The sequence below is a fragment of the Hyaena hyaena genome, unplaced genomic scaffold (genome assembly GCF_003009895.1).
Source record: "Hyaena hyaena isolate Hyena2069 unplaced genomic scaffold, ASM300989v1 scaffold_743, whole genome shotgun sequence".
Taxonomy (NCBI): Eukaryota; Metazoa; Chordata; class Mammalia; order Carnivora; family Hyaenidae; genus Hyaena; species Hyaena hyaena.
In genome coordinates, this window is record NW_024081377.1 from 671690 (window position 1) to 697619 (window position 25930).

General features: G+C 33.5%; 1 protein-coding gene across 1 annotated transcript in view; it reads right to left on the reverse strand.

Annotated features, from left to right (window-relative positions):
• MDGA2 (MAM domain containing glycosylphosphatidylinositol anchor 2) overlaps positions 1 to 25930 on the reverse strand; it is a gene marked incomplete at its 5' end in the record, with an annotated part of 465609 nt that overhangs the window by 184724 nt on the left and 254955 nt on the right. The window contains one exon of the mRNA XM_039218217.1: positions 659 to 952. Coding sequence (XP_039074148.1) covers positions 659 to 952 — 294 coding nt within the window. The remainder of the gene's footprint in view (positions 1 to 658; positions 953 to 25930) is intronic.

Here is a 25930-nt window from a genome sequence, read left to right on the forward strand (position 1 = left end):
TAACTACAGTTAGAACTGTAACAGTAATTTCAATGAAAATAGTTAAATATCTATCATATTTAACTCTCACAGTAACAATTATGTTATGAAAATCAAGCAAAAATTCCGTACCTAATATGTGAATTATCTCAACATGACTAGAAAATTGTGTAATCTACTCTTACAGCTTCAGAAATGCAAACATAGCAGTTTAATGATGAGGTTTCCACAATTTAAGCAGAGGGGTGCTTTAGAGTAGGTGGATAACTTGGGCAAAGGGCAGGCAATAGCCTGAAGTAGAAAGAACTGTGAAGACAACAGAGTATTATAATATGAACTAGCAATTACTTGCAACTTCCACTTTGCTTCATTGCACAAAGCCGGTTTTTCACCATTAGATTTGTTAACGTTTTAACATTAACCAACCACACAACACCATCTTAATCATCACACGTACACTGATACTCTTCTATTACTATGAACTCAACCAACAGGCAGATTTAGAGGAAAACTATAGTTTAAATTGGGTAGTGACAATATGGAAATATTTTATCCTAATCCAATACCAAAATTCAGCTCATTTCTTCTAGCTGAATAATCACATCCTTTTTTTTCCCTTTTGTCCTCAGTAGAAACAGACCAAAAAAAAAAAAAAAAAAAAAAAAAACTAAAAACTTACATTGCACGATGAGCTGCACCAAGGCTTCTCTTGGTTTCACGTTAAATCCATTGTACTGGCTGGTCTGGCATCTGTACATTCCTGACATCTCTCTAGAGACATTCACAATCCTCAGCGTTCCATCGTAACTCTCCATCTGCATTGACCCATCAGGCATGGCAACTTCCTTATCCGCTCTAGACCAGAGGATGATGGGTTTAGGTTTTCCAGTTACTTGACACTGCAGTTCTATTGTGTCCCCTTCTCTGGTGACCAGAGGTGATTTTTCCTGTGGAACAGTCAGATTGGGTGGAACTTGAAATGGGAAAAAGAAAATTTTTCAAGGTTAGTATAAACTGGTAAAGCATATCCAAACACAGAAAATCATAAGGAAACAATTTCTGCTGGTTGAAGAAGGGTGACAATTCAGATGACAAAAATAATAAGAGACCTTGGGAGTAAGTGGCATATAGTCTCACTTAAAAGAATTCTGAATTGTTTTCCTACAACTCTCACAAATGAGGTCTTTAAACAATAGCAAAATAAACCATTAAATTGGAACATGAACAGTCAACATAAGAACGATCTACTAAATGACTTGTCATTATCAACCATTAGCTGGGTTTTTAACATCTGCATTTCACAGAAGAGTGGTCCTGCTGGCTGAGGGTAGGATTCAGCTTTTCAGTCTTGTTTCCTATCCCTAAGAAAGGGATAAGGGACTGAGCAGGCACAGTGAACGCAAGTAATAGGAAAAGGAAAATGTGAACCTCTGATAGAATATCACAAGTTTTGACTCTGGTGTAGAGACCGTTGCCAAATTGCTAAAGTTTATGGTTTGTTTCCTCCCTGATGGAAATGGAATGCAACAACAGACTGGCAATGCCACAGTCGGACAATCCACTATATTCTTCTTTTTTGTAGTTTTAATAGTTTTTAACATTTTAATATCAGATAATTTCCTTTTAAGACATTTTGAGATATTTTTAATTAGTTTTTCATAATTTGCCCTTATTTCTGTGGAATTAATTTTCAGTGAAATTTCAAAAACCTATTTCACCCATAAAATAATTGTAATTTTTTCAAGCAAAGCTAATTTCTGTTTACCGAAGATATTTATGAGACAATCATTTTACTGGAGAAATACTGTGCTGGAGTATATTTATGTTAGGGTTTAGGGAAAAGTATGAATCAGTAAGAGGCAAATACTATCCAATGTGTTGTTTTACAATATCACCGGTTCCACTGAAGACTTTTATTTCTCATACAAATCTATATGAAATCCATTGTATTTAGGCAATTAAAATGTCTATCAAAAATTGCTAACTTAGAATGCTAGAATAAGGATACCCAGAAATATAGGGTATCCTTATTCCTTATTATCTTTCTGATAAATATTATACCTTCCTTTGGAGGTATTACTGCAGATACGGATAAAAAGGGAAAGGTTTTATTCTTCCTTCTAGCTTTACTGTGTTCCAGTTTTGTTCCGGGAACAAAAGCAAACATAATTTTTAAATTATTTGTCGGCTTAACACTGAAAATATTATCACTCTTATTACACATAGAGGAAAATAAATTTGAGTCCAAAGTGATAAGAAAGTTAATTATCTTCCTATTTAAGTATCTTCAGGTCTTTTTTTTTTCCATTTAATTCCTTCATTGACTTCTTATTTTTAAAAAAGCCACTTGAATAATGCACACGTCTTAGATATTAGAAAAAATTATGAAATATTAATTCACTTTCTTGAAGTAAATACATACATTCTAGAATTTGACATTAAACTATATTTTAAAATGGATACATTTTAAAAACTTACATGATCAATAATTTGATTAATTAGCTTCTGTAAATATTAAAAAATTAAATGACATAGTTAAATAATTTGTCCTTTTTGAAATGAACCACAAGAGAATGATGAAATTCTAAGCGGCATCTTCTAACAAGATGGGGAAGAAGATGTAATATGTATTTGCTGTCCATGAGAAAGCACACAGAAAAACAGCAATTATCTCTGCACTTAACGTTAATTGTGCTCCTACTATGCGCCAGGTATAGAGGTCAGACATTTTCATTTCCTTGCTAATACTAAGGCTCAAATATTTAATATTAAAATTCAAAAAATGAGAACACTGAGAATAAGAGAGGATAAACACTTTGATTTGATCAAAATTTAAATTGAGGCTAATTTAGAGCAGGTGGCCAATGCTGAGACATGACCCCTGCAGCAGCCTCCAGTCAACTTTGGTGTCTGGAATGAATAACTTGAGTTAGCACTGGACCCCACTCCTGCTCATGGCTGCTGTGCTCCTAGGGAAAAAATGGACCAAATTTCCCTGTCCATCTCTTAGTCACTATCTCAGGGACAATAAAAAGAGCCAAGGTAGAGATGTAAAAGGGTAAATGACACACCCTTTGCAAATTACCTTATCTTATATCTTACAGATCTATATTTATCTTAAATACCTTTATCTATATTAGAATACTTCATATGTATAAGTCAAAACTACTTATAAAATACATCTATCCAAACATATACCCAAATTCTGATAAATCTATGTGAGATAAAATAAATTATAATTAAGAGATTACTCAGTGGAGTGTAACTATTTGCAATCTTCCCGGCTCATCTCTTCCAAAAACAAAACACATGATCTTGGCCAACCTTAATGACAGAGTAATAATTTTTTCATTTTTGAAACTAAGAATCTGTACTTTATGAATTCAAGGTTATTAATATTCTACCCTAAAAACAAATAGTAAAACAATAAGGAAAGAAGTGGTGCTAAATGACTGTATTTCCTGAATAAGATGAATATTCAGAGACCTTATGACATTAGGCTATTCTAATACAAATTACATTATGGACTAGCTATATAACTTGTTTATCATGCTACATAGTTCAAAAACTCCCTTTATAAATTTATTTATGCTACATATTTAGGTGAACTTTCCTCCCTACACAATCAAAATTATGTAAATGTAAGACTCCATTTTAATCTAGATGTCTTAAAAATAGACTTTAAATTAGCCCACTTTTTGCTAAACAGCAACACCCAACTAAAATATAGTTTCCATCTTTTCCATGACACTTTTAAATCCTGAAGTCAGAGTTAACCTTTCTTTGCAACTTTCTTGGCCATGAAGACCTTACAACTTCCCATACTTTTGATAGGCTTGCCCCTCTCTCTCCACATCAAATTTTCCATTCTTTAGATTTCTGCAGTCAACTCTCTTAATTATTACTATAAATTTTCCTGTTAGGAGAGCTCATTTCTTTCTCATGAATTTCTCTTTCATATGTTGATAATACAAATTTTAACTTTATTCCAAAGTATTCAGTCTATGATTACAGCCTACTTCTTTATCCCGAAGTCTTTCAAATCCCCAAACTAAGAACTATCTATTTCTTGTCTTAGTTGATAGTTATCAACACATCTCATCTGCTAACTAAAAGCCACAGAGTTATGTTTTACCATTTCCTCTTGCTCACCACTTCCAATCAACTGCATCGTTTCCTCTATCAAAAATGTCCCTCATATCTGCCTACTTCTTTTCATGGCTATAGGTAGACTTCTCAGTAGAATTCATCATTTTCTCTTCTTGTGACACTACAATAAGTGGTCTCTGTCACCAATCTAATTCTTCCAGGCTTCCTGCTATACTGCTATAAGTTTTATCATTTTAAATACAATTTTGTTCATGTCACTATGAAAACTACAATCAATACTCATTGAGAGTGCTCATCATAATACTGTTTTAATATTTTTTTAAAAAAGATTGAAAACAGCTTGACGGATCCATTAACCATATAATGTGGTAGAGTCGCATTATAAAATATGAGTCAGCCTTTTAGATGATGATGTAATACATCTACATTTATTGATAAAGATGCTGAGACTGCTAAGGAAAAGCATTCTAGTGAATAGTATGAATAGCTATAACCACTATGATTGACTAAAAGATGTTACTGAGCACTATAAACAGCAGTATCAAATTTTTATATAAAAAAGACATATGCTGGTGAATGTTAGCAAGGAGCTTCTTGAAAGGAAGAAAATATATCTGTATATTGTTAGTATCCAGCACTCTCTTTCATACATAATAAGAACTCAGTAAAATATGTTACACTGAATGGGCAAATTAAGACAGGGAGGCAATTGTGTACTGATTCAGGGAAGAATAGGAGGATTTTACAGGAAAAATCTAGAGGAAAAGAAAACCCAGGAGGAACTATACCAAAACACTAACAGTGGCTCTCTCTGAGTGTGGGATTATTGAATTTTACTTTCTTTTATATTTCCCTTCATCTTTCACTCTTCTACAGTATGGGCAATGCATATTAGCATATCATAGGTTCCAAGAAGCTTGGAGAACTCTAAAATGTTAACACAACCAATTTTCCAAAGCTCATTTGATAAAAACTCCATTTTTTAATAACACAAATGTATCACATGGACATGGCATTCTGTACAACAGAGTCTGAGAAACGCTCACTCCTATAACACTCATTCTCTTGCAGTTTCACTGATTGGTGAACCTCAGTGCCCTTGAACAAGCACTTCTTTTCTATGTTCAGCTTGTCTGACCCTTGCTGAATTCTAGTAGCTCCTGCTTACCTCATGTGTTGAGATTCAGTTCAAATGTTATCATTTTTGTGATAACTGCCTACCCCTAAGGCTGGGTTGGTTGCTCACTCTTCCTGAACATATATTATATTGTATATTTGTTTGACCTATACTTGTGGCTTTGCCTTATATTTCTCCCACTTCTATGTTCCTGAAGGCACGGAGTGTTTTACTGTATCACTAAAGTGCCCTGCTTTCCTGCTTGGCACAGACCAGGAAAGCTATGACTATAATAGAAATACACATAATAGATACAAATCATGAACATTATAAAACAAAAGTGATAAATCATCAAATGTAGTACTTCTATAATTAGTAGTCCATACAAGTAGCAGAATCTTCTGCAAAATATATTGTTAGTATGGATTTTAGATGCGGTATATCCTGAGATGTGTGTGGGTGTGTGAGAAAGTTGAGAGTTAAAAAAAAGACCTTTTCAGTTTTTCTTTTCTTTCATCTTTCATTTAAAAATGTGAATAGATAAGGAGTAAATTAAAAGCAAAACAAAACAAAACAGAAAGAGCTACCCTGAGGACATGCCATTTAATCTTGTCATGACGTTGTTTACATCCTTTTGCTAATCAACTAAATTATTTTTTCTTGAAATGATGTTTCCAGTGAAAGCATCAAACTAAGTAGAAAAAACTGAAATGTCTGCACCCTGTGAGATCCACATTTATCCATAACGTACTCACTAGAAAAAAATTCTTCCTGGGAAAAATACAAAGGTACCGTCTATGACATACAGACTATACATGTATATTGTATTTTGATTTGTGTTATCTAAAATGTTACTATGGAAGCCTACTATAATCAGAGAAACATGAAAAGCATGATATGACACCAAAGTTTCTCATTCGAAACAATAAATATGTAGACAAGTAATTCAAACTGGTTTTCGGTCAACATTTCCATTATATCACAGACTGCAAAATAAAACAAATATAGAACATGCAAATGTTTTTATTTCTCATTGGGAAGGAAGCTGATGAAATTTAATCTTTAGTCATTACTAAGAAAATGACTGGCCTGTTTTCCTCACTCACAAGAATGCAGGGGAAAGTTAGTTCATCTGAACTGTATGAGAAAACATCATGTGGTCTGAAACAAAGACATCAGAACATGCTTACTATAGACTTATTAGTTTAAAACATGTAACTGTTTATAGTGTGTTTACTAAGAGATTTTAAAACAAAAGATATATTTCTTTTAAAATAAAAATCATAATAAACTATGTTGTAAGTAGAGTTTTCTTCAGATGGACAATCAGACTTCCATTTTTCAAGAATCCTAAAACAGGCATGGCATTAATTTAATATACTTGAATTTGAGGGAGAAATAGTTTATAACGCCTGTGTATGTTTTAAAGTAAGGTGTATTATCTGTATTTGAAACATTAAAAAAAAAAACTTCAAAAAATGTGTGCTTATAAAAGTGACCTCTAGAGGTCAGACTTCAGGAAGTCTCAAGTTGACCAGATGTATATAAAGGAAAGTAAGAAAGTTAAGACTCAAGTAAATACTGAATTTGTAGATATAACTAATTCAAATGAACCAACTCTGGTTGTTTTATTTTGTATTGTATTGTTGGTAAGCTTCAAAAACAACGTGAATTTTTAGAATTTACTATAGACCGGATGTGAGTTTCATCCTTGGTGATGTATCGATTGAGACTCCAAGGTTACTTAACATCCTTATTGCTGACCACATACTTTTAAAATAAAGGTATTCTATCACACTTGAGTGCTTTCTCAGTGTCCATATCAGCATTCCTCAATCTCATATTTGCTAACACATTACAGATTAGCTTTATAAGTCTGAGACAGGCACATAGATATATTCAAAATTTGAAGTTTTGAAAAATCACAAAATAATTTTACATGGATGTATAGAACTAAATGGTTTGCAACTACAACACTTATTGATGGCACATCAGTAATGACTTCTCACAATGGACTGTGGAAAAGCAAGATAAGCCATTAGTTAAGTGAAATTGCCAGCATGTCTCATTTCTCTTCCACTCAAAAAAGTATATTCGATATAAGTGAGAATAATATAATTGTAATCTATATTTTAAAACCTCTATACATTAATATTGGAAATATTCTAATCTAATGTAATACAAACTTCACAGCTGATATTAACACACAACTAAAAGTAGGAGTAACTGCTTTAATACATGAAACATAAGAATGTAATGTCTGTAGCCATTGGGGAATATTCATATGACTATATAAGGGAAATTCAAGAATTTCCTTCAATTAAAACTAATTCAAATCCAAGCCACTAAAATACTTTTTAAACTAATAAGCTTAATTAATATGTGTCAACTACTAAATATTTAATAAGATGTGCTTAAAAGATTTTCAAGGTGACAAAGAAATCCAACATTCTAAAGACTTCTCCCTTATCAATGAACATGTTTATACTTGCCTCCTTTAAAAGACTGTGACCGGGAACAAAAAATGTTTGATAAAAGACAGCAACATTCTATAGCTCATTTCCCATAAAACGAATAAAAATTGTCAATGGATACTTATTGGGAACAATTCCTATTTTGTTAGGAGATAGACAATATGGTGAATTAGAGAATAGGTAGCACATAGAATATTTTTGTAGTTGTTTTAAAATAGGCAGCACTTCTCTGAGCAAGAGGTTAATATAATTTAATGTAATATAATATAAATATATTGAATGATACACTTCCTTCTGGATTTTCTTCCCCCTTACAAATGAATTACTAAAATCTCATTAATGTTTCTCTTCCTTAAAAGTTCTTACCATTTCTGAATTAGTCTTTAGTAAAAGGTGTCATTCCGCCATTCAAATATTTTCAGTAGTTCCTTGTTTTCTAGGATAGAGGTCTAAATTCCATTGCTTGTTTTGTCCCTTACCTGCCAAACTTTAAGCTGCAATGTTTCTGTGAAAAGTTCTCTATTCAATTTAGCCAGGTCTTTGGTTTCTCTTATTGTATTTGGCTCATTCTCTTCCTTAATTCTCTCCAGAAATGACTTTACCCTCATAATACCCATCCAATGATTCCCCACTGTATTAAAGCCCAATTTAGGTTTCTTGTTCCCTTAAGTCTTTTTCAATTCTGTGTCTTTTATTCATTCTCCATGTCTCTAAATCACAGCATACCCAATTCATCCTAATTATGCCAGAACAAAATGCCTCCTTCCCTCACAAATGTAGCTCAGATGTCCTGAGGTCGGCCCAGGTTTTATCTACTTCTCCAGGAGCTCTCACACCATGTGATATTTTAATGTATTTCTGATGAAAAAAAATTAAGTATTTCAGAGGTGCTTGATAAATTCTTAAGTGATTGATGGAGCACCAATGACAGTTACTAGGCAACCAAAGTAAGAAAACTATTGATGAATAATCACCTCTTGATTCCAAGGCTTAATTATAAAGTATAAGAATTTCAAGCTCACTTTTTCACATATGAACACTTTTAATTTTTAATTAAAAAATCCACACAAACCCAACTGGTTTCTATAAAGTTAGCAATTCTCCTAGATTTTAATTTGGTCACAGTAATGATACAGGGAGGTAAAGTATCAGAAGCATTTGGTAGTATTGAGTAATCTGTCCATGCTATAGCTTTCTTCTATTAGCAGTAAAGAAGAGGCTATTTGGCTCTACAACAGAATGTCCATGGGGACCCATATTCTAAGACTTGCATTACTTATAGTCTCCTGGGTTAAACTATATATGGAACACACACTTATTTTTAAACATTTCCTTATACCAGATGGTAAGCCTACTATTTTTGTCCATGATATGAATACTCATAAAAACTTCTCTTCCCACACTCTGTAAATAAAAAATGCCTTTTTAAAAATTTTGCAGTGACACACTTTTTACTGACTCACCTATAATAAGTCATGAGATGCAAACAAAAAAGAATTGACAATATTTTGTAAATCTAGCAATAGAACCAGAAGAAAGCACATGTCAAAAACAAACATGAGGTTGCAATACCCTGGCATTTGCATTTGGAAATTCTAAGGGGAAATGTGCATGCAAACACACACACATATACGTTGCTTATTTCTGAAAGATTTGCAGAAAATCTTATTACAATGGTATTGTTAGTTATTGAACCATATGGGGAGAGACAGCATCTTGGAGGGTTACAACTCTGGAAGGTTTATTATTGGAAGATGGAGGACATGCCATGCCATCCACTCAGGAAAACAACTTTGGCAGGCTGTTCCAACTTCACTCTCCCAGCAGGTGTTGCTATGGCACAAGAAGAGTCTCTGAGGGATTCAAGAGAACACAAAGCATAAGATGAAAAAACAAAATAGAAAATCAGTCTCTAAGTGGCATTCATATTTTCCCTGCTACACAAGCTACAAGGCCAGTTGCAAAGAAACACGGGTTCCATTCTTGCTGCCTCATAAATACATTCACATAAAGTGAATGGGAACTTAACCTAAGGTGCTTATGCAGCATTTGGTTAAATGTAGTTTTCAAGTATTTTGCATTGTTCTGATCTTCGTGTAATTTGGTTTTCTAACCTCAGTTTATAATAAAATATCTTCTAAAAATCATTAAGATAAATCTGTATCAAAAAGAGAATTTTCTACTCACCCCTTTGAAAAAAAAGATATGAAAGCATACTTTGTTTTCTGTGTTTAACTTCCCTTCCCTGACTTACTGTATATGTTACTCAAGCACTGAAATACAGAAATGACTGATGGTCACTGATTAAGTACATAAAGTCTCAAATGTACAAAACTTAAAAAAACAACTAAATTTAAAAACAAAAACAAGAGCAAGATAGTTCTGCTTCCTAGTAACTCAAATTATGTTAAAATTTCAGAAAGGCAGGGATCTGGATTAGATTTGAAAATGTTGGAAGAAATAAGGACTGCAAAAGAAGCACTTTCTTTTTTCCGTAATAAGAATTTTAAGAGTCAAAACATCAAATAAAGTACTAAGGTCTTTATTAAAATAAGACTAGGTTATTTGATAGAAAGATAATAGTCTATAACCATTTCTGGGAAATAGGGGATCAATTCCTTAACTCTCTGTTATTATTTAAATTCCATTTAATTTCTGTTATGTCTTTTTTAAAATAATGTAGAGTAAAAATAGAAAATGACGGTTTTTTGGAATAAGCAATCTAAATTAAATTTCACTTTTAAAAGTGCATTGTACTTTACTGCAATGTACTTAATATATTGTAAACTTTTGTTATAGAAAAAGTAACAAGGAGAGATTGTTACAGTTTAAAGTTAACTCAGAGATTCCCAAATTCCTGAAATTCTTCTATTCTGTTAACATATTTGTGTCCATGCCTACTTGTTCTTAAAATGGTTTATGTAAATACATTTACATGTGTATATAAACACACTGTCCCTTAAAACAACAGCAAAACATCCTGGGAAAGACAAAAGCAGGATTGCATATATGAAAACTTACATGCTATTTTAGGGCTAAGAGCATTTCATTTTAACACACATTTTAAAGCTCTTTCAAAAGATAAATATGCTGAAGACTGAGGGCAAGAGAGATAAATTAGTCTGTTCACTCACTACCTTCAAAAAAATGCACCATGCATTATGGAAACTGATAGGAAGGATTCTTTGTAACTGGTAATGGCTCATAATTATTTTTTTAAATTTGAAGGTTTTTTTTAGTAGACAATGGAGAGTTTGGGAGAAATTTAAGGCACAAAATTAGAAATCTGACTTGGGCTTAACCCAGCCCCCTTTCCAGCTGTGCAATTTTAGGTCATTTTGAGAATTTAATGATAATTTAAAGATACAATGGCACAATGCACATTGGAGTATCCCCTGAACTGTGAAGTACTTTGAGTTGTATACTTGTGAAGAGCAAGGCTCAGGGCTGGCAGCCTAATTTCAGATCCTAACTCTACCACTTACTAGCTACATGACCTTGGGAAATATCTCCAACCGATGTCTCTATTTAAAGTGAGCATATTAGTTCCAATTACATTTTTTAGGACTAAACAGTCTAATGTACATAAAATCTTGAGCACAACATCTAGCATATAGTAAACACTCAATACGTTATTATGTTTTCTTTTCAGTGCATTTTACTGGTGTGATATCAATGACTGTATTTTATTGTTATACATATATTTCATATTGAGGGCAAAGATCTTGGTATTCACACCCATGATGTCTCAAGTATTGAACATGGGTACACACAGAGGCAAAGAAATATTTTACAAATCATATATATATATGTATATGTATATAAAACACATTGCCATTGTCAGTTGTATTGGAGATATATATGAATTTCAGATGATAACACTGTTTGAAGAAGATAACCTTTTAGAAATGGACAAGAATGAACTTTTAAAAAATCTGAACAGAGCTATCTCCCACTGCCAACCAAAGAAAGAAGGCTGCAGATTTCTTTCATTAGACAACAATAATTTGATCTGTGTGTTTGGATATTATCCTAAAATGGCACATAATACAGATATACCAGCTCTCATTCTGTTTCTATGAAGTAAAGGGGCTTGGACATTCCTAATACATCTATTCCTCCCTTATGAGGATGACAAAATGTCAGTGCTGTCCATTTCACAAAGGTCAGGGTATTGCCATGAAAACCAGGAACTAGTAAGTAAAAAGGAGCTGTCTGATCATGTTAATTATGTGATTGCTTTTCTGTGGATGAAGGAATTCTAAATGAAAAAGATGATAAGCTATAAATTATTATATCAAATGCATTTTATGAAAGCAGAGCAAAAGAAAGATGCTTTAGAGAAATTTTCAATTTATCTTATTTTCTAAGAGCAACTGTTGCTCATAGTCGTAAACTCTTCAATGCAGAATGGCTAGAAAAATCAATTTGCTTCTATACTTACAGAATTCATGTGACATTGTTAGCCCCCTTGTAAAAGATCACACTGGACAATGCCTGTGGTTTACAAATTCCCTAATTACACCACCGATTGTGTATCACTGAATATGCCTTAACCTCTGGAAATAGACACTACTACCATTTTAATAAACATTTTGATATAAAGTGAAGCTGGTCTTTCACACTTTGTCAAGAGTAAGGTGAAACAACCAGTGAACACAATGTTCCATCAACAGATCAAGGCCACATGCTCTTTAGAGCAAATGAGGTTTAATTAACAGATCTGTTAGTAGGTTAACTAACCAGTCAATTAAAAAACAGGAGGAGGTTTTTTGTTTTTTTTTAACACATGAACAGTTTATTAGCAAATATTCTACCAATGCATGATTGCACTTTATGATCCCTTCTACCAGTCTGTAGAAGTATAGAATGATACAATAAAAATATGAGCCTGATTTGAAAACCACATAAAAACTCATATAATGCCACTGATTGGAATGAGACATAACTCATTCTAAGCTCATATGTGAGTATGAAGAGAGTTGAGTAACATTTTATTAATATGGTTTTACACTGCATTTTATTCCTAAGCAAGGCTATTTCTGCTTAAATGTCAACTAAATATATTTTGTTTATAAGTATTATTTAGACCGACTTGGTAAAAGTGGACTACTTATGTTTCATTTATAGTGGAATGTAATTCATATGAAATGCATTTTAGATGCAGACATTTGAAGTGCCTGTCATTTTATTTTTCTACTTCACATATTTAAATTACCAGTATATTTCACATTATGCACAACACACTTTCTTTAAAGTGCAATGATAAGGTTCATATTTCATATTTTTTTAATCTAGTCATCACTGATGGAAGATCTCTAAACGTGGGGAAATTCTGACTTATCTACCTGTCATGTGCTAGAGGGGAGTCCAGCTTTCTCAATTCTTCAGTTTCCCCGCAAATCACTGCCATGACCCCTTTTCTAAAGCTTTCAGTCTTGGTCCTAAACTGCCTCTTAAGTTGACTTTTACCCAACAGATCTCCTTAGGCTCCAAGTGTTTAGTCAAAGATGTATGAAAGGCAAACACTCTATGATTTGAGAATTCTGAGATGAATTCACTCATCAAAAATACATTTCTCACAGTTTAACTATGGAGCCTGAAATCTCATTACATGAGCTCATTCCATTGAGAGGATGTGTGGTTTATATAAAGGGCCTGAGTTCTGCTGCCAGAATTGACCTCTGTTCAACACCTTACTGCGCTACTTAGAAACACTGAGGCCTAGTAAAGTTACCTATGCTTTCTGAAGTTCCAGTTTCTCATCAGCAAAATGGATGTAATCACAGCAGCACGTACTTCAAATGGTGATCTAAGAATTCAATGAACTACTCATTTTAAAATGTTTAGCATAGCAACTAGAATATAGTAAAAAGTCCAAACATCATAGATTATTATTTCTTGCAAGTAGCCATTCTATGTTATGTGGTCTATAATTTACTTTCAATCTTTAGCATATGGTAATGTTTTGTTTCTTAAATTTTGTGTAGTTATATATGTGTGTCCACTCTCTAAGTTGCATGATTGCATTTCATGCATTTTCTGTGTTTTTGTTTGCTGAAATATATTTTTTTAAAAAGACGCTTCACCATAAACAGTGTGATCTATGTTTGTGCACTCTAAGTTTTAAATTATATTCCAGGGTCACTGTTAGCATTTAAATCATGCCACTTAGACCTCAGATGCAGTTAAAGTAGTATTTTAAAGACCCAAACCCTTGGTCCACTCTTCTCAAGAATCTAGGATAAGCATAACCATGTCGAGCTGCACTAGAGGATTTTTAAGCTAGCAAAACTTTGAAAGTGGTGTTCTCTGGTGAAATGAATACTGTTCAAGCTATGTACCTTGGTTAGAAAAGGGTAAGGCCTCACTCTGCTTCTGCAAGTGGAATATAAGACTGGTAAATGGGACCTAACATCCTAACACTCTTTGGATTGGTGTTCTCAGAGTAAGAAAGAAAGTTGTGTTCCATCATTAACAGAGGGGATGGTCACATGATCTAACCAGAAGGTTACTTGAATCCTTTTTGGAATATTTTAAGACCTCCTTTAGTGATCCTTTCATGCAAGGCCCTTGTCAAATTCAAAATCACTGACATAGTAAAGGGAAACAGCCATTTAATATAAGATGATATGACATTTTACAGCATGCTGTAAACTCATACTGGACTTTGAATCTGAGATTGTAAACTTAATTCAGAATGTGGCTATAGGAATTAAGCAAGTACCTAAGCTTTGGGGTCTATTTCTCTCTTTATAAAATGAAAGGTATGAAAGGTATTAGGTAATCTATAAATGTCCAAAGTATTTAAAAACTATGCCAATAAATGAGACATTTAGAAATCTTTTTAAATTTTTTTACAAAGTAGATATCTGGATACTGCCCCAATAATCTTTTATTTTAATAACAGATATTCATAATTTATAAAATTTCCAAAATTACATCACCAAATTCCAATTGTAATGATTTTCTAAATTTATTTACTCTCTTTACTAATCTCACTGCTACGCCACAATCAAGGATGAAAAATTAAGACTATGAAAATTAATGAGGTTCTTTACTCATGAAATGTATTCATTTGTAAGCATATTCTTTGGGGAAAGTTCTTTGTATTGATGGTAGTTCTAATTTCTATTCTGGAGCTCTTAAAAGAAATAGCTTTGATTTAAGACATTCTAATCTGTAAGATGAAACATACATGCTACAAACAAGTTAACTCATTATACTAATTATTCTAAATGATTTCAGAAGATCTAGGATTCTAGAGCATCTGCTTCCACAAGAGCAAAAGGATGATCAAACTGTTAGTCTATGGATCTAGTTTCCATTGCTACTTCTATTCATTTCTCTGCTTCTCAGCTGAAATGGTAGATTGGTAGTGTTATCTACAAATACAAAATTCTGAAATGTGGTCATAATCACATAAATAGTGACTATAATGTTACTTCCCATAATTCTATCTTCTTCTCTAGGCAAAAGATGCAGAGTAAGGTTTGATATTATAACTGTAAATAATATACCATAACCTATCTTCCATTCTTAAGTATACATTTGATGGAGAAATTTATTGTTCATAAATTAATGAATATATTGTCCTTCTTTAACTCTAGTAAATTTTGAAACTAAAAATTTTGAAACTAATGGTATTCAGTCTTCATAGATCAGAGAAACCTATATTTAATCATTTAAAATTCAAATAGTTCTGATGTCCCTCCTGATTGCATTTATAAAAGGATGAAGCATATAGTGAGCATAAATTGGGTACTCTTTTCTATTTTCCATTGATCTATTTTTATCTGACTCTTATCTTAACATAATTCAAGACTTTCAAGAAGTGTTTAACTCTGCCAAGTGAAGTCAATACTCAACACATGATGTAGTAATTTTACAATAGCTAAATTAACCACTGTAAACTATAACCTGTAAGGTACAAATTATATTTTGATACTTGTGGGGTGGGGGAAAAGCACATCTTAAAATGAATAACTAGGGAAAAACTATAAATCCAATGTTACTTCCATAATTACATATGTCCAATTTTATGTAAAAAAGTTCTAATTACAAACATGATTAATGCTTATTGAACTATTATAGAAAATAGATAATTTAATGTATTAAATATTTGCATTTATGCCCTCCCAAAATATGAGTAGCAAAAACATTGATATAATTCATGCTTCTCAAAACAACTTGTAACTTACTGATAAGGCCAACTGAAAAGATATTAAATATTCCCTATCTCATTGCAAATGATTTCATTGCAAAGAGAATTAGTGTAATTGTTACTTTCTGTAAATCTCTCTCTTTCTTTCTCTCTCTCCCTTCCCCTCTATTCTACCCACCCTCTCTACCTTAATTCACAATCCTTTCATTAGAAGAAAAACAAGAGCTGCATCCAATATCAAAATTCATGCATCCATATTAAAGTATCTGGGACAAATAAAATCTTCTATGTGTCTCTTCATGCTGAGGAAGAGGTATTAAAGGCCCTACAGATGCTATAAATACATAAGTTTTCCCCTGAATATCCCCTTCCACACAAATTGAGGAGCTCTTTTTCTTTGATTTCCTTTTTTTTCCATTTTCTTCATGATTTTTGCTTTTTCCACCATTTCCTTGGATATTTTTTTTACCTTTGTTTTATATTCTCTTCTTGGACAAGTTCATCCACTTCTAATGAATACAACTGTTTGTGAAATCCATGCTTTACTTGTGATCTTTCTTTTGGTCATCAAACTTGATTTTGTATTTGATCACCAGAAACTCAAGGATTTTTACTAACCCTTCAGCTATAAATAATCCCAAATCAGTTTGTCCTCTCAAACATCTCCCACAACCTAATGTCTCTCACTCAGAAGGTGGCATTGCCATATTCTAAAGCATACCATTTTGGAAGCATAGATGCACAATGTACTTTGGAAGAGACTGAAGAATTTGTCTAAGCAAATAGTTTACAACTATGTATTTTTAATACCATTTGTGCATGAATTTGAATCTGAAACTTTGCCCAAATATCATCTTACATATAAGTCCTAATATAAGAGAGATAGATGCTTATCTCTGATTGAAACTGGAAAGAAAGGGGGAATATAAAACTATCAGCTGGCTATTTACTGTCTCTTTGCAGTTCAGTAACCCTTGAAACTATTCCCCCTATATCCCTAGTTATCATTAGAACACCATTTAAAAATCAGTTACCCAGTTGATCCTTTATTCTACAGATGAAAAACTTTGAGGTCCAGACAGACCCAAGATCATAAAGCTATTAAGTGGTAAATATGGGCCTGGACCCAAGTCCATAGCTTTGTACTGGTGTTAGTCAGGCGCACACTCTCTCTCTTTCAATTTTAAAAATGTATGTATTTAAATTCAAGTTAGTTAACATACAGTATATACTAGTTTCAGGAGTAGAATTAGTGATTCAACTTGCATGTAACACCCAGTGCTCATCCCAACATGTGCCCTCCTTAATGCCCATCACCCATTTACCCCATCACCCTATCCAACAGCCTCCTAGCAACTCAGAGTTTGTTCTCTGTATTTAAGAATCTCTTATGGTTTGCCTCCCTCTCTGTTTTTATCTTACTGCCTGATACCAGTCAGGCTCTCTCTTAAGCTGACTTTAGAGCATTGATCACTGACTAAACTGCTCCTTAATGGGAGAGGTTATAAATGTTCCTCAGTGCCTCATCTGATTCCTATTAATTTCTTCAGCGGAAGAAACAGTCCCTCCACTCCCCCATTCCAAACTGAGTTTTATTTTTAATGTTCCTGTTTTCCCACTCTATTTCTTCAATATCTCCCTTAAAAATATTCCAAAACTACAGGGGAGAGATAAGGAATCTAAGATGCAAAGTTGTTTTATTGACTTGACATTCATGAGTGAGACTCATGCTCACATCCATAAAGGACTGCCTAGCCCACTGCCTTTTCACATCTAAAAAAAAAATCCCTTCTCTCTCTCACATTATCTCTAAATGAAACTATTTCATTTTCCCACCATTATTCCTCTAGTTGTCTCCTTTTGGAACTCTGAAGATTCATCAGATAAAAAGCCCACCTTCTCAATAGCAATCTGATCATACTCACCCTTGATAAAATTATTTGGTTATTCTTGCTTGAGGGAATGAGCTTTAACTGTATGCATTTTCTTCTAAGATCTAGGAACATATCATCCTTATTCTTAATCCAGCCCAGAAGCCACCTGTTCCATGGGACTCGTGCTGACCAGATTCAATACTTTCATTCTATATGTCTCTATATTTCTCTGATAGTTTGTAAAGCAACTCTAGACTTCATCTGTTATTAAAGTTCAAGTATATTCCCACTATGATATAAAATCAATTATGAATTATATCCTATCCATTTTTATTTCTTCCATATCTCCTTTCATATAATGGCTGTTAAATAAAACTTCTTTTGGATTGAATATACACTATGTTTCATGAATTAATCCCAGAATTGCAGGTGACAGCTATACTAAATTTCTCTCTGCTGTATTAGAACACTTGACTTTATTCTTGGTTGTACTGTCAGTTAACCTTGCTTCTCAAATATAAATTTCCAAGCCTCAATATTCCTCCATTAAGGGCAGTTTCTTTATAGCTGAAAGGTTATGAAAAAAAGGTCTTATATATCAGATAGAAGGAAAAAATACCAATGATGTGAGCTATAAATTCTGTATACATTTCTTGTGGAGGGTTTCCTGGTTCTATTAAGAAAACTTCAGAAGTTTCAGGAGGTTTTTTGTAAAGATCTTTGCCTTAATTTTGTGTAATTTAACAATTTTTCTCTTAGGTCATTCAGCACATTTTAATATGGCCCTTGGTAAATCTTCTGAAGGTATCTTTACCTTAAAATGTTAAAGCATGGGCATTTGATTATTTGAATGGTTGTTATCAAAGACAACATAGAATTGTTCATAAGCTCCAAATACCACAATATCCATTAAGCTACCTGAAACTAAATGATAATAATAAGAATAATGCAAACAGTAATATTTGATATGGACAACTGATATTTTCTCAAACTTACTTAAGAGTATAAACATCTGTAGAAATCTTTGCTATCTGTGCTATTTTTCTTTTATTACTGTAAACATACAATCTAAATGAAAGCCATACTAACTATCCAAACACAGATTCCAACCAAGTTCCCTGGCCACTCCCCACACTTCTGGATTGCTGCATTTATAGGTCTCCTTTGCAGAAAATCTGCATCAGCCACTGAGCAATAAATATAAAATTTACATAAATGAGAAGAAATAATTGGAAATTATTAAATAATTTGTAAAGTAAAAATGTTTAATATAAGGAGTAAAACTTATTATCAAATAGGCAATGTTAAGCATAAAATATTTTTGGTAAACTTTTATAGACCTAAATGTGAATCTGTATAGCCACACCTACCATTCACACTACAGTACTATGAGCCTTTACTGAAAGCTCAAATGAAAGGAATTAGGTATCTCTCTAAGTATGCATAGCCCAATATTTCCTAAGGAGAGTTCTGTGTACGTGGCGATTAAACAATATTTTGCAGTTCAGTGTCTCTCTGGGAAATTCACTAAGTACAAAGCAATTTAAGGCTCTAAGTACCACAGTAAAGATATATGCTAGCTACATTTAGTTACAGTCCCAGTGCTGTAAATGAAGAGGAAAGCCTATGAAAAGAAAGTGGGAAAGGTTGTAGAAGAGATAATTCACCATTTTTTAGAGTAACAGTCTCTCTACTGACACACTGCTCAAAACTCAATGCTTCTTCTTGACCCGTATCAAGGACAGATATAATACCCCTTCCAATAAGCACGAGTCAACGGAGAGAGGAAGCCTCAGCAGTAAGAGTAAATTCAGTCTGTAAGAACCAGTCCTGCCTGAGGCCAGTGTGAATAGTAGCCAATCACCCTTTCAGAAAAAAACAAACTGACTCCATAATCAGGAGACTCCCAAGTTCAGTGTATCTCATTTTAAAAAAATTGTTGTTTTTTCATTGTCTCCTCAGCTTTTCAAAACAACTTTTTAAATGTAGAAACAGATAAAAGATAGCTGTAAGAGTTCACAAGCAGAATAGGGATGGCAGCAGAAAATCTTGTATTTAGGAAGGAGACTTGAGCAATTTCAAATACTCTCAGGAGATCTTAATGCATTAATTCTAGATTTGGACCATCCTAGAAGATAATTATCAGCTTAACAAGGGACCAAATACGATATACAGACGAATAAGAAATAGTGAAGGACTGAAGTTTTGCCTCTGTCTATAGAAAATATATTGTTTGTATAGACAAACAGCAGTTATTTGTGGGTTTTAGTTTCCTAATAAGTCCACAGAACTCAGCTTTGTTATTCTTCTAATTCTTAATAGAGTTCCAAAAATCTAGGTTGGAGATTAGCACAGCATGGCTTGAGGCAAAATATGGCCCACCACCAGTTTTTATAAATAAAGTTTTATTGGGACACACCCATGCCCATTGTCTGTGCCAGTTTTCCTATTCCAACAGCAGACTAAGGTAGTTACAACAGAAACCTCACAGCCTACAAAGCTGAAAATATTTACTATCTGGACCTTTCCAGAAAAAAATTGTTGACCTCTGCTTCACCATTAATTTGTGGGTCTCGGATTGAACTTCATAATTTGGGAGTCAAGGAAGAAAACTAAATTTTCTGGGTCCAGTAACTCAGTAAGTGATTACATAACTTTTGACTGCATGGTGTTTCCTCTGATCAAAGCATTGGCAGTTCTTACATGTGTTGGTCTTACTTATGATTTCCTCTTACATGAAAGGATCTTTCACTACAGTCATTCTATAGAACTTCAGTTTTAATCAGCAGAATTTCAAGAGTTTCTATTCTTTGTTAACTGAAAAAGGGCAAAGAAGCAAATTAATGAGCAGGACTTAATCATTTAGAGCTCATTAACTTATTCTTATTAGTTATCTACTATATCCCTCTGTTAACAAGAACTTTTAATTTCAAAGGTGTGAATGCTTATACAAACATTTGTTAACCATCATATTTATAGTAATCAGTCAGCTAGTCAGCAGTAAAGCTAAAATTTCAAAATAATTTTCTCAGTTGGTCAGCTCTGTGTGCCTATGCTTATGTTGTGCCTTTGGTTTAATCCCTAAATCTTGTTGAATTTTCTGCTCTGCAAAATGGTCGTGTATTCTAACAAGGGAGGAAAAAAAAATCATCAAATCTGTTTTGAGTCTTCTGCTCTATTTGCCCACCAGATGTCTCACCATGGGAATTCCACAGATCACCAGTCTCACTGCTCATATTTTCTAGCATGATGCAGATGCTTCTGAGTTTCCTATAAACCTACAAGTTTGTCAGGTCATACAAAGAAGTACATGCAAGCTAATAAGCATCTAAGGACTTTACCATGGAACAGCACTGGAGAAAGCAATGGAGTAATTTTCAGCAAGCGTTCTGAAAATTAAATAGCTACTATAACAATTATATTTGTTCGAACGAATGACAATCAGGTGAAAACAGTTTAAGGGTTGGTTTTAACTACTGCCAGGATTTTAGGCTAAAATTGACTTGCATTTTTCAGCAAGCATGTGGGAGATTTTCATGCTACAAAATTGAATTGTAACAATGAAAATTTCAGTATATTTACTTTTAACCAATAAATTTACAATTGCGACAATGTGTTTTTTAAAGCTATCTGCTTGATTAAATATAGCTTCCATAATGATAGCAATAAAATGGAAATAAACAAATATTACTTATCTTAATATCAATTACCATTAATCCTAGAGTAAAAGCAGAACATGAAGAATCACATAATATTTCCAGGACTTTCTTCATCCTGTATATTTTGCCAGCTGTATCCTCCTCCCTCCACTGTCCCTATCACAATGCCTTGTCCACCAAGATTTAACTCAAATGGCATTTTCCTCTGAAACTTTCCTGAGCCAATATTAAAGCAAGCATTCACAGTTCCTAAAGAAATCTGATCAAATTTAAGTGCAGCTTCCTTCCCACAATAAACTGTGCCTAATTTCTAAGTCATCTGATGACCAAGTAATATGAAAACTTAGATTGTAAGGCTCCTAAGGCAAAGGCCCAACTGCCCATTACCATATGACATGGAGCCAAACACAGAACAATAACAGTAAAACAATCTGCAAGAAACATGGAATTTTATTATTATTATTATTTATTTTTATTATTAGAGTGAGAGAGAGAGTGTGTGTGTGTGAGCAGGGGAGAGGGGCAAAAGGAGAGAAAGAATCTTTAGCAGGCTCCATGCCCAGCACAGAGCCCATCACAGGGCTCAATCACATGATCTTGGGATCACTACCTGAGATGAAATCAAGAGTTGGATGCTCAACTAATGTGCCACCCAGGTGCCCCAGAAACATGGATTTTAAATAGACAAAACAACAAATGCTTACAATAAAACAATGTGTTTGCAGAGTCAGGAGGAAAGTACCTTCTAATGTTGAATTCATGTGAAAGTAAGACATAATATATCAGCACATATCACAGTTTTTATTATTCAATCAAATGCATGAGGCAAACTCCAAAATAAATACATATAGCCTTTCTCTTCAATTTTTTAAATCAAATCATTACTTTTTAAAATATTAATAATTGCATAAAGTAGGATTTACCTTCCTGAGATATTTTATATTTCAGTTTTAAAAGTCTCCAAAAGCATATCTAGTGATGTGACTGTCATTTAAAAAAATGATTTTCTAACTATATCAGGTAGAATTGCCTTATGGTACCTCTTCCTCAGCTTAATAAATTTCATATATGTCTCTTAAATACAGTAAATGATAACTTGGGACTAAATTTAAGATTTTGTATGAAAAACAAAAGGTTTAGAGTTTTAAGTCTTTTTAAACTTTTTTAAACTATTAGTTTTTTAAGTTTAAGATGTCACCTTACATTTAACATGTAGAAATGTCTAACACTTAAGAAAATCACTGACCATTTGGTCAATCCTAAATTCCCTGAAATAGTAATAATAAAACTAGGAAAATCCAGAACCTAAGAGGTCTCCACATACTTATTTAAATCTTAACAGTAATTTCCTCTTATTTGACTTCACTCACCCAATCTGTGGGAATTGCCTCTGAATCCTCCTGACTGGTTCATAGAATTAATGTAGTCCAAGATTTTCCTCCTATAGCTTGTTCATTATCACTGTTCAAATTCTATCCCCAGGAATACCTCTATATTTCATATTAAAGCACTGCTTTAAGTGGAGTCTTCTACTATATGACGATAAAAATAATTTTTTCAGTACCCATTGAATCATATAATCTCAGACTACAGATCTGTATAATGCAATCTGGTATTCCATTCTATTGTAATCAAAATAGAGCATGAAGACTAGGTTTGACATAAAGACAGAATATGTGATTGCCTCCAGTGACTTTAGATTAAACTTCATCTTCTCTAGGCCTTTCTATCAAAGTTCATTCCCCTGCACATGTCACTCCCATGCTAGCCACACTTGCAAGGACCCTGTGCTTAAATTAATGCTTTGATTTTGTCAATGTGAAATTCTTAGCAAGTTCTGAACATGGATCTGCTTTATATTTCTAAAGGGCACCACAAATTATGAAGCCAGTCCTTCCCTTAAGAGTGATAACACTTTAAATCACAGTATATATTGGTGTACTGAATAATGTTTCTTAAAGACAGTAGGGAATTATAAGAGTGTGGAGAGAGACACCAAATGCCTATATTTCACAGGTAATAAGGGGAAAGAAAACCTAAAACGGAAAGCCGTGGGTACAAATTAGTTCATTTCTTTATCTAATAATTATTTAGGGGTAGGGAGGGCACCTGGGTGGCTCAGTTGGTTGACTGTCTGACTCTTGATTTCAGCTTAGGTCATGAACCCAGGTTGAGCTCTGCATGGGGCTTCAGACTGAGTATGGAGCCTGCTTACAATTAGGACTCTCTCTTTTTCTCTCTATCTCTCCCTTTGTTCCTCTCTCCTGCTCACATTCTCTCTCTCTTATAAATGAATGAGTGAATGAATGAATGAATCAATCAATCAAATTACTTTTCAACTACCTACGAAGTACCATGTATTGCTCCAGATGCTGGTATTATAATAACACGCAGTATAGACAAAGGCCCAAACTGCATGAAGCTTCTACTCCAAGGAGGAGACAGACAATAACCATAACCAGGTCTGTCTGTGATGGGCGGAAAACAGCGAAGGGGAATGATTTGAAAGAGGACTTAATATATCTCCTTTATCTCTAGCACTGATACCTTTGGTAACCAGGCCAAATAATAACAGTTTAAGAAACTTCACTTATTACGACTAAACTTTCATTACTAAGAGGCATTTCTAGAATATTTTCTGCTTTTCTGATCATCTTATGACTTAGGAGTTTTAGAAATTTCATGAATCAATACTAGTTATTTTTTCTCCTTTGCCCTTATAGCCCATAGCTTGAAATGGGTAATATAAGTAGTATATTTGAAAATGAATGTCAGGGGCTGCCTGTTTGGCTCAGTCAGTTAAGCATCCGACTCTTTGATTTTGGTTCAGGTCATGATTGGACAATTCATGGGTTCAAGTCCTGCATCAGGCTTTGCATTGACAGTGTGTAGCCTGCGTAGAAGTGTCTCTCCTTCTCTCTCTCTGCTTGGGATTCTCTCTCTGCCCCTCCCCTGCTCACTCACTCGTGCACACACTCTCTCTCAAAAATAAATACATATATAAAAAAAGAAAATGAATGTCAGAAATAATTTTGAAATAATATAATTCTCCTTCTGTACATTCTATGCTCCCCCTTTTGTCTAAGTTTAATGTTAAATGAATTATGCTACCATCAGACAAGTCTGTTTCGATAGGAGCATCGCTTATTTGGATCTGGGTTTATGTCACTGGTTCTGGAATAAAAAAAAAAAAAAAACACAAAAAACCAAGAAGCAAACAAACCACACAAACAAACAAAAGCAGTGTTCATAATTTAGTGTTGACCAATTCTGGAAAATCGTCCCTCGAAAATAAGGACAGATAATCCTGGCTTTTACACAACTGTTCTCACTTTTACAAGAAATAACATTATGGATGTCACCCAGCACACTGATGTAGGCAATCAGTGGGTATCTGTTGACTGAATGAAAACATAAACAATGATGACTGAGCAAATCAAGAGCTTTCTGTTAGATATCCTGAAACAGTGCTAGCACCAACTTTGTGATAAAGTTTAGATAATAGATACTATCAAAATAATTATTATCATTTTGCCTAGAAAGTGACATCTGTCCAAATACACGTACCTTTCATCCTTCTAATCTCCTTTTACATTAACCGTGGCTGACAAACAATGAATATCTCTTAGAAATCATGCAGAATGTGAAAGGTAAGCACACGTGGTCAGCCAGAAGAATGAACCTATATCCCTTAAGGAGTAAAATCAATCCAGTGTGCAATGGAATTTAAATCATGAGATGACATAAAATCACAAGTCAGTCTGTTACCACACGGGAGTCAAAATGCCGCCTGACTGGAAAGGAAAAGCTGTTTAAATGTTCTCAAAACAGAGTATGTCTGCTGGCTACATCTGTGCTCTATGATTTCAACACGTATTATTCACCCTAGAACTATATAAAAATCCTAAATTGAAATTCAGTCTGGTAGCAAGCTGGCAAAACAAAGCTACATTGGTGGCATCCGCATGCATACTGATTGCAGTTCACAGAATCACAGGGCTTTTTGAAAACATCCTAAGAGGTAAGCTAGCGTGTCTTCCCATATTGAAGTCCTAGAATTTACCTCATCTAAAGATGTACATTTAATTGAGAGAAAATTGATAACATTTTCATTTTTAACTTTAAAAGAAGGAATTTCACTTCCGTATATTTTTATATTTAATCATTTCCACTGGGAAGAGATTCTATCATAACGTTCTTCAAAAAGTCACATTGGATCACAAGTCTAACACTTTTATTGTTGGTTTTAATTGGTGGAAAATACACTTTTTATGTATTCTTATTGAACACTTCTAAATGATCTCTCAGTATTTTCTTCTTAGGAATAAATATTTTGTTTGTTTAAAAGTTCCAAAATTTGATCTAACTCCTTAGGCATCTGTTGTTTAACTTTATTAATTAAAACAATGTTAGGCTCTAAAAAGAGTATCTAGTGAATTAAAAAAAAAAAACCCTCTTATTATTTAATCTGGAAGCCTATATCTATCATAGCCAATGCTATTACTGTTATTTGCACTACTTCTATAAAACCTTATGTAAATCTAAATCAAAAT